The sequence below is a fragment of the Musca vetustissima genome, unplaced genomic scaffold (genome assembly GCF_032173495.1).
Source record: "Musca vetustissima isolate MV318-11 ecotype Yass unplaced genomic scaffold, APGP_CSIRO_Mvet_v1 utg127811, whole genome shotgun sequence".
NCBI classification, from domain to species: domain Eukaryota; kingdom Metazoa; phylum Arthropoda; class Insecta; order Diptera; family Muscidae; genus Musca; species Musca vetustissima.
In genome coordinates this window covers 1-10,559 of record NW_026873063.1, presented here as the reverse complement: position 1 = coordinate 10,559, position 10,559 = coordinate 1, and the positions used below count along the sequence as shown (strand labels likewise).

Sequence of the window (10,559 nt, the reverse complement as noted above, 5' to 3'; positions counted from 1 at the left end):
TACCTTAACTCGAACCAAAATATATATGGGAGTTATATCTAAATCTGACCCGATTTTCACGAAACTTAGCACACATCATTTTAGGCTTAATTCAGTACACTGTGCCAAATTTCGTGCAAATCGAAAGATACTTATGACATTGGTGCACCATTTACCTTAAATCGGACGAAAATATATATGGGAGCTATATCTAAATCTGAACCGATTTTTCCAAATTTCAATAGGGTTCGTCCTTGGGCCGAATAAGGGACGTATGCCAAATTTCATCCAATTCGGATACAATTTAACATGGACAGACGGACGGATATGCATAAATCGACTTAAAAAGTGATTCTATGCATATTCTCAAAATGAACCATGTGTCTATCTCGTTTCCTTTTGCATGTTACAAACATATGCACAAAGACATAATACCCTGTACCACAGTGTAGTGAAGAGTATAAATATATGTAATTAGGAAAATCTGGGAAAATAAATTCATTGCTTTAGATTATGAAAAAGTGAGGTGTTTATATAAATAGCGGTTTAAAATTGTACCTATATATCTTAAAGAGTATACGCATTTTCAGTATTTGTTCATAAAAATATGAACTTATTTTACATAGTCCATTTGCCGGCCGGGAGAATGTTCATAAAAATATAAACATAATTTAAAAAGTGTATAGATTATAAATTTTTAATTGCCTAAAATAAATATATTGCCATAGATAATTGCCGCATAAGTGATAATGCTTTATGAGCTGCTGGGGTGCAGCAATAATTAAGACAATGCCCAACTGATAATGCACTTAGCAAGGGAGCACCTAGTGATAAGTACATAGAATAGATTTATATTCGCAATAAAATCAGAAGCGATTTAACATCTAAACAGTGCACTTTTCATAAACAGTATTTATACGCTCATTATTACAGATTTGAGGAAAAAATTCTGTCTCGGATTTGCCTGTAAATTATCTTCAGTCTATGAAAACATCCTCAAACTTTTCTTTTTGTAAATGCTACAACTGATCTACAACTCAGAATAGTTAAAACTGTACCATTGAGCGTATGAATACTGACGACACTTATACGCTATAGGATTTCGGTTCAATTTTAAGCCGAATTAGTTATTGAATTTATATTAGTTCGTCATATAATATTTCAAAATTTTTATTTTAATTTGATAGTATATTAATTTTCCTCTCTCTCTTCCTTTACAGCGCTACCGCCCAGATTACTTAGAGGATTATGATAAAATCGGTTACAAACATACGCTGGCCACATTTTATTCAAAGGCCTGCTTTTGGTGGCTAACTCCCTTGCTGTGGTTTGGTTACAAAGAACCCTTGGAATTGGAAGATTTGGGTCAAATGCGAGTGGAGGATAGTGCGAGGGCACATTATGATCGTTTTTTGCTTATTTATAAAACAGAAAAAGTGGTAAGTAAGACGAATTGCATACAAAAAGAGGATAAATTACAATTATTTCAATATTGCTTTCATTGCTTTGTGTCGAATTATGCTTCTGTTTCCGTGTCAGATTTATTTCATTTTGTGTATTATTTCATAATTTGTGTAAATTTTCTTTTTTCTTGTATGTTTTATATGAAATCAATTTGGTGGTGGCATTTTAATTATACATGAATGTAAATTTAATATAAAAGTCATATAAAAAGTATTGGGCTGTATTAAAATTGCAGGAAGTTTATAATCAAAATTTGAGAAGATATTTCCAAGTGAAAAAAATTGGGTCAGCTATTTTGCGACATGACTTAAAATGTCTGCTAGTTAAAAAAATGTTTATTTTATTGAGAAAGAGCATATAAAATTTCAAAAAGACTTGACTCTGGATATTTTATATAAATGATTTATTTTTTAATTTATAAATTTTTAAAGAAAACTATTTTATACTTTTAATTAAATACCTTGCAACCACATGGCGTATAATTGCCGACATGTATAATACGCTCTGATGTCCTTCATAAACATATATTGAAAATGAAATGCTGGTATAATAAAATCTCATATTATATGATTCAATAAATATTCGTTTATGGTGAATTACTGAAATTCTTAAGCAGTTCGTATGCCCTACACTGCGTGCAATATTTGGCTGGATGCGACCCGAAGGAAGATATAACGTATTATGGAGCGATCGTACGAGGGTTGTCGACTTAACATTCCTAATATACCATTATATCCAGTACATACCTATTAGTGACCCATACATGAGAAGTATGGGCTAAGTGTGCTGCCGTAGTATCGAGTCAGTATCTGTAACATTTCAACACTGCGGTACCCATTATACTGAACCATTACTGCTAATATTGTAAAGAGGTAGAGGTCGGAAATTATTTAAAGCCTATGTTGAAGTCTTCAGATGTATGGCGACAATGGCAGTCCATCTGGAAGCGCTTAGTTGGTTGGATACGGAATGGTTTCCAGCAGTTCTTTTCGGAAGGGGTAAAAGTAGTGGCATGTACACCAACAATGGTACACACTTCGTAGGTGACGCCTGGATGTTGAATGCAGATTTTGCGAATACTGTACGAACATTTTCTGAAATTTGAGAAATATTAGAGAGGCAAAGAGTTACTTACTTAGCTGGCTTGGGACAGAACTTTTGTTCCATAAGATGAGCTTAAACAAGATTTCCAGGTGCGTCGATCTTTTGCCCATTTCTTACCATTTGAAAGACCATGTTTGGCAATGTTGTCTTCCACTTGATCTTTCCATCTTATTCGTGGCCATTCTATTTATATGCCTTTAGAGCTAGGGCATCATCATCCATTCTCACAACATGAGCTAGCCAACGTAGTCGCCGCAGCTTGATACGTCTGAAAATGCCTATGTTTGAGAATAAATGGTACAACTCATGGTTCATTCGACGGTGATATTCACCATTAACGCAGATCGGCCCATAGAGATTCCTCATGTGGTTCCGTAAGTACCCATGCTTCAGGTCCATATAACAGCACGGGTAGTATTAGCGTCTTGTAGAGTGTGAGTTTGGTCTGGCGGGAGGTGGCCTTGTTTCTAAACATCTTACTTAGACAATAGTAGCATTTGTTGGCCACCACAATCCTTCTCCGAATTTCAATACTGGTGTCATTAGTTTTATTAATGGCGGTACCAAGGTATATAAACTCTTTGACTACTTCGAAGCTATAGTTCTCAAGTACTACAGTTGAACCGAGTCTACTGGAAGTCTTGTGCCATCAGACCCACTTTGTCAGACCCCTTCTTAATTTGCTCAAAGGTGCCTCTCTCAATGTGACATGTGTTATTTGGTGTTCAGAGTGTCATTTCTGTTCACCTTTGCCTCTTATGATCTTTTCCAGAGAAGGTAACACAACAAAATACCCCCTTGTTTGAATCCTCGTTCGGAATTAAAGGGCTCCGAGAGTCCTTTCCGACTTTAACTGCAAATCTTGTGCCAGTTAATGTTATCCTGCTTAATCGTATTAATTTTGCAGAAATGCCAAACGCAGCCATGGCTTCAAACACCTTTGAACGGATAGGGTATATTTGCCAGGTCTGAAGCCGCATTGGAATGTCTTTGACCATTGGATTCAGTCCTTCACACAGCACGCTGTTTTCTTGCTCGGGACACAGAAAGCTAAGGTTCCAATCATTGGGCATGCATTCTTCTATCCAAATTGTACTAATCAGCTGGTGCATGCTCCTGACCGACATCTGACCACTAGTCTTGAATAGCTCGGCTAGTAATCCATGGGTACCTGCTGCTTTATTATTCTTCAGCCGATTGATTGCAATTCTGACTTCATCATGGCTTGGCGGTATACATTCTATACCGCCATCTATTATTGGTTCTGGGGTATTTTCTTCACCGCCACTATTTGAAACCAGAAGCTTTTCAAAATGCTCCAGATTCTCAGCAGGATGTCTTTATATGTCACCAGGTTGTAGGAGCTTGTAAAATATGTATTTGGTCTGTTCATCTTTGTCTTCGGTCGGAGTACGGGCGCAAATAAGACTGATGAACTTGAATTTCGCTTCCAAATAAATTATGGCAATTCGTATCTACTGGAGTGGATCTGGAGACGATGTCTTTTATTCTCGTGTTAACCATAAATCCGCAGCTGAATTCATGTCTCGTTTAATGCAGCTATAATACAGTGCGTAATCGTCTGATTTACTTACGCTTGTCCCTTTTCATCTCATTTCCTGTAACTTCAAGTGCTTCAAGGCAAGTGCTGTACAACTTACCTGTGCTGTACAACAACTTGGCCTGTGCTGTACAACTTGCGCTCATTTCTATATTCTTTTCATAGTAGGAGGGGTTTTTCGAGTGTAGGCAACTAACCCGACGTCTACACCAATTTCTTTATAGTTCTTATGGGTGAACTCGCGGCACATATCAGCTCACTATTTCAACGGGTGATGAAATTAGCGGCCCCAGGGGACACCGCGGGTAGGTTAGTGATCACAATTGAGCAGAAAGAGGGACCCAGATAAGCCTGGGCTTCGCCATGTTAAAGCTAATCAGAACCGGTACTTGATATCCATCAGCCCCTACGCCACCCGAGGCAAAAAGTTAAATGGGATTTTATTCCGCCGGCAAGTGCTCACTTCGTATGTATCTGGGAGGCTGTAGAGAATTTCATGCAAAGATACAAATGAAAAAATTGCAGGACAGTTTACAGAAGGGGCAACTGTTATTTTTAAAGAATGAAGATACACATCCAATTTGTTAGCCGTTGGGGATACTAGAACAAACACATCCTGGAAGAGGTGGATTGCTGCGACAGCTACCGTGAAAGCTTGTAACGGTACTAATTGGCAAGATATGTCCACTTTAGTGTAAGGATATACCCGAATGAAATTCGTACCGTAGTTCAATATTGGTTGCGTGCTAGTAATATTGGCGATGAGCCAAAGAGCGAATCCAACCGGTGCCAATATAAATAAAGAATTCCACAGCGGTGTATCTATATCAAGTGGGATCAGTGGACATGGAACCTGATCGTATATCGTAGATCGCCTTCGAGGACAATATGAAAAATATACTTCATAATCAATACAACTTGGAGTACCTGCTTAAGCAACAGATGTCTGTGGAAGAATCTACGATAAACATTCTGCAAGAAGAACTACTGAAGAAATTAAAAAAAATTAAAGAGTATAGAAGACAGAGTTCCCAACATAAGCGAGACAATGAAGAAGACGTATTTAAGGTATCATCACTTTTCACATGTAAGATCAGGACTAAAAAAAGGAAGTTCGTCGAACCAACCCTCAAATACTGAGTGGCAGATTTGTTTTTTCCTGTTAAGTTAGTAATGAACTAAAGGCTTCACAGTTGTTACGATTTCAAAAAAATAGTTTAAATTGCTTTTGTAGGGGCATTCGAAATCAACTTCATTTGAGAATATCCATTTCCACTTTGTTTTATTAATAAAATTTAACTACTCTTTGCAGAATATTTAACAAATTAATTACTTTCAATATTATATATTTTCTGTTCGTCAATAATTTCCGCATCGAGTCAAAGTGAAATCTCCTCAGACGTTGTATATATGTTGCTGCTACTATTTGCCAATGTTTATTGGCCAATTGCGAATTGCTTGTCGGATGACCGACTGCCTGCCAGAATGACAGTTTTCGAAGCGTATTGGTGTGGAGTTGCCATTTTTTCTGTTGGAAAATTTTAATTATTGACACGTTGTTAATTTATGTTTTGTTTATATAAAAATAAATTGAAAAACGAAAAAAGACGAACAGCTCTTAATGGGTAAACAAATTAACTGCAACAGAAAAAGAACATCTGGACATGGTAATGGAGGACAGGCAATGACTACATACAGCTGGACACAAAATAATAATAAGGAAAAAATGTAATCCCTTTAATTGTGTTTGAGTGTAGGTGGAAGTGTAAATGTATTGAGTTTGTCAAACTCTAGCTGGCGTTTGTGGTTGTGATTGGGATGTTTATTTGGGCCTTTATTTTATTGATTTTAAATGAAATGTTTTAAGGAAATTATACTGTTTAAATTTTGAAATTTTCAAGGAAATAAAGCAAGGGAACAATGTAAACGTTTGGTTTCAAACGAAGTACTAAGAAAACAATAACTTTTTGTTTGAAGTAACCCGGGGAAATTTTGAAAAGGTCACAACTGGTGTCAAATCGTTGGAGCCAAAGGCGAAGGCAACTTTAGGTCATGACCTTAGCCTAAAATTGCCTTTTTTGTGGAACGAATTGACCAACTAAATATATGAACTGATTCTTTGAATTTCACAAAGAAAAATAAAATTGTAGCAAAATACAAGCCTTCTTGGAGGAAATTAATTTTAAATTGGAAAATATTTTGGTATTCGTACCAGACATAACTATAATAGGGTACAATAAGTTGGTATTGAGTTCAAAAAATTTAAAATCCTAAACTGTCTGCGCGTTGGTTTATCCTAAATTTTTCAAAAATTGTCAGCCATCTTAACCGTTTGCAAAAAAATCTGTACAATGGAATTCGACCACGGAGAGACCAAGGCATTTGAGGAATTAAAACAGTTCTTTATTTAGGCTCCAGTACTAGCATGTCCAGATTTTACACTCCCTTTTTATTTGCAAACTGATGCTAGGGAGAGTGGCATTGATCCTTACTAGACGAGCAGTAATCCAGGATGTTGTTAAAACCCTAAAAGAACGCATCGTTTGAAAGTTTGTATGTCCAAAGGTATTGCTAACAGAGAACGGTGTCCAGTTTATAAGTCGGCTCTTTCAGAATGATCATAACAATGAAAACCGAACAACCGCCGTCTACGCCTACCACGTAAATCCGACTGAACGCACAAATCGGGTAATCACCTTTGGGACCAATGCCTACCGCAAATTACATTTGTCATAAACACGGTCGTCAGCGAATCCCAAAAGAAATATAGTATAAAACATTATTATAATCTTTGAATGTAGTTACTCATCCACAAAGCCCGAAACCTTATGTGCCTCCATTATAAGCCCGGTCCAAGATAATTCTATTCGATTCCAGAATAGCCCAGAGTCTCCACCGTAACCATCATATTCGTCTGAAAGTTCAAATATTGGTAGCAGCCTATCTCCTATATCATTGTGAACCAGCCAGCCTCACAAACTCCAACCAGAGTTCCAAGAGAGACTCTTGTAATATGCAGAACATAGCAATGTCCATAACTGGTCAGAGACCGGCAAACCAAAATGTGTCGATGGCGCCTACACCTCATGCTCCTGATCGCAACATGCCCAAAATAGAGCGCCTGCAGAATTTTTTAACCCAGTTAGGAGGTCACCCAGATATGACTATGGTGCCAACCCCGCTTGCTTATTTGTATGTCCCAATCGAAAGCAGTAAATGGCAGAGTGGTTGCGGTCGTTGCGAATCCAGAAACCACATGGTCTTCGATACCAGTTCATGGTGCCCTACTCTAATCGACCACCAGTCAAAATTACCTTTCTAGTGTCTAGAAGAGCATGCCTACAATGTGGAGGTGTATCCGTAGTCGTTCCATTTGTGCCAAATAATGAGTTGTGCAGGCTCTATAACCCACAAACTTAAATTTTATATTAATTTAAAGTGGTAGAACAGCATTTATTTAAGAATATCTATTTAAAGCTGTATGAAACCATAGACCATTCGAAATTCATTAGTTCTTATCGGAAAGTAAGACTATAATTCATTTTTTTTTCAAGCTGTAGGATTAAAACTTTTTAAGTTTAGGAAAACAAAATTAAATTAAATAAATAAACAAAACATCACCCTTATAGCCATTATAAAATACCACTCTAATATCCATAACACCATTTTATCTCTATTACAACAACACACATTACTTATGCGATCATTAAGACAACCAACCATCTATGTTTACTCATTCCCCTATTTCAACTTCAGTGCATTTATGCAATATATAGTGACAGAATAATTCACATTCACTTCGAATCACCATATGTATAAGTGTTTCACTTTTTCATCGCTGAAGTTGTTGAGAACCAGAATTAACGAACAGTACAAGTGAAGTCGACGTGTGGCAGGTCCGCAGTTAATTCCCCGTGTAATTCTTGGGTTCCCAGCCAGTCACTCCTTACTGCCCAGCTAAAAAGGCTAACAGCCGAGAGTATTTACTGAAAACCTTCAGTTGACCCTGACCGCAACAAAGCTTACTCCAGCCTTAGATAAAACCACTCGTTATAACCACTCAAAGGTAGAGTTAGTTTTGATCCATACCTTCCACTAATATTTACTATAGCACTATTTCGAACTTTGTGACTTACATTAAATATTGTAAGAAATTTACATTAAATAATAAGACGAGGATAGCACAAAATAGGAATGGGAGAAGATAGCGCCACCCAGAAGAAAATGTCAACAGCAAATAACTAAGGAACTGCACTGCACAAAACTAAAGACCAATCATCTAATTAGCTGAACGCAAAACATTAAGATAAAACAAAATTATAATGGCAGGAGATAGCGCCACCTAAAGGAAAGCAGCAACACTAAATATAAGCAACGACTCAAACCACTGCACTATGTCTAGGCTACGATAAATGGCAGTGCCATCACAAAACAATGGCAGTAAATAACACAACCTAGATGAAAATGTCAACACTTAATACTCAAGTAGACGCTGTTTCTCGGCAACGATAGATGGCAGTATCGTCAACTGGGATAGGCTACAGCCTCAAGGATTCAAGGAGACCTGCATTCAAATGAAATACATCCGAAGCCCCCTGCCATTCTAATAACTACAACAAAAAATAGGAATGAAAACACCTAAAATTCAAGGAAGTGTTGTTTCTAGGCAACGATAGATGACAGCTCCATCTGCTAAGGTATGCTGCAATAAATCTATCATCTACAGAAAAATAGCAACTCTAAATAAGTAAGGACCCCATCCACTGTAAATAATAAAATTCAAGGACACGTTGTTCCTAGGCTATGATAGATGTTAGCCCCATTATTTAGTACAAACTGCAGCAGACTAACAAATGAGAATAAAACATAACATAGAAATTGCCAGGGATAGCGTAAACTTGAGGAAAACGGCAACCCTGAATAAGCAAGACCCCAACCACTGCACAAAATTCAAGGGGGCGTTGTTTCTATTCAAATGTAGATGACAGTCTCACCGCCATCAGAATGCTCAATATTTGAATATTGTTGCATATTTGATTTTTTTGAAAATTGTTATCAAATGTTTTTGTCGAAAATTTATCCAGAATTTTGCTATTTTACTATTTCCGTTTATTTTTTTCTTGCAGAAACATTCGGACAAGCCTCCCTCATTGTGGCTGTGCTATTTGAAAAACAGTTGGCGGATGTTCACTTTGGGTGGTCTCTTAAAATTGTTCGGTGATTTATTTGCGGTGATTGGCCCATTGGCTATACAGCAAATTGTGCAATATATCGAAATCATGTATAGCATGCATTACGACGACGGCAACAATCGACCGGGCTCTGATGACCATCAGCAACAAGGAGGCAATAGCAACAACAATATAAGTAAGTAATGACAATAACAATACATCAATTGGCCGAAACCCCAAACTAAACTCATTCCAAGAGACGTCAATTCTTCTTAGTAACACACACGCACACACTAACTTACCCACTCTATACCCCCCGTTTTCCTTCCTTCCTGTCACACTTTCTTCCTCTCCGTGTCTATTACCAATTTCATTGTGTGTCATTATAGAAAGAAGCATTAGAAGTAACCAGGCCATTAATGCCACAAAAATGGCCCAAAAGGCAATCAATGTCGTAACTGTAGCAGCATTCGATGCAGCAACAGCATCGGGATCCAATTGGCTGCCAAATACAATGTGTCCAGAATGTGCAACAAGAGATTCAGCCTGGATGCTGCCCAGTTACGACAACTTAGATAACAACTACAATGATTTTGGAAATATTAATACCGATGTGTATAATCAAATTGCCAATGGTAACGATTATAATGCAACCACAATGCCTTATGCTTCTCTTTCAGCTGCTGGTGCTTCTTCGTCGTACGCCTCCTCCTCGTCCTCCTCATACGCTTCGTCGTACTCCCCCATGGCCATGGAAGGCATAACAAGTGATAGTGAAGTGGAAATTTACTATGCCACATGGTCTGATTTAGTAACGAATGGCTGGTGCATTGCTTGGCTGGTACTGTTGGCTGCCCTGGCCCAGGGTGCCTTGTCACAGGCATCAACGCACATACTTAATATGACAGGGATTCGCATCAAGACATCACTGCAGGGTCTCATCTATCGTAAAACACTATTGTTAAATTCAGCATACATTGAAACAAATGCCAGCCACTCCCCCGCCTCGACTTCCTTCACCAGCAGCAGTCCAGGCAACTCAATGGCAGCTACGAGGCCAAATGACTTGCAACAATCGAATGGTGATAATCATTGTAAATCGGAAAATGGTGTGAATAGTAATTGTACCACTACCACCACGACAACGTCAAAGACTAATGCAAGTAGGTCAGATAATGATAGTCTCATCATTGATGATTCTACCAATGCCGAGGACATAAATTTACCAACAACAACAACAACGACATCGAAGGATAATAACAATGTTGTAAAGCCGAATG

General features: G+C 37.8%; 1 protein-coding gene across 1 annotated transcript; it reads left to right on the top strand.

Annotated features, from left to right (window-relative positions):
- Positions 1 to 1,199: 1,199 nt before the first annotated feature.
- Positions 1,200 to 10,546, top strand: LOC133322563 (uncharacterized protein DDB_G0271670-like; the record flags this gene model as incomplete). Its single annotated transcript, XM_061531548.1, has 3 exons — positions 1,200 to 1,418; positions 9,235 to 9,475; positions 9,669 to 10,546. Coding segments are annotated over 3 exons (1,338 nt in total), but the record flags the coding sequence as incomplete, so codon positions are not given.
- Positions 10,547 to 10,559: the final 13 nt, after the last annotated feature.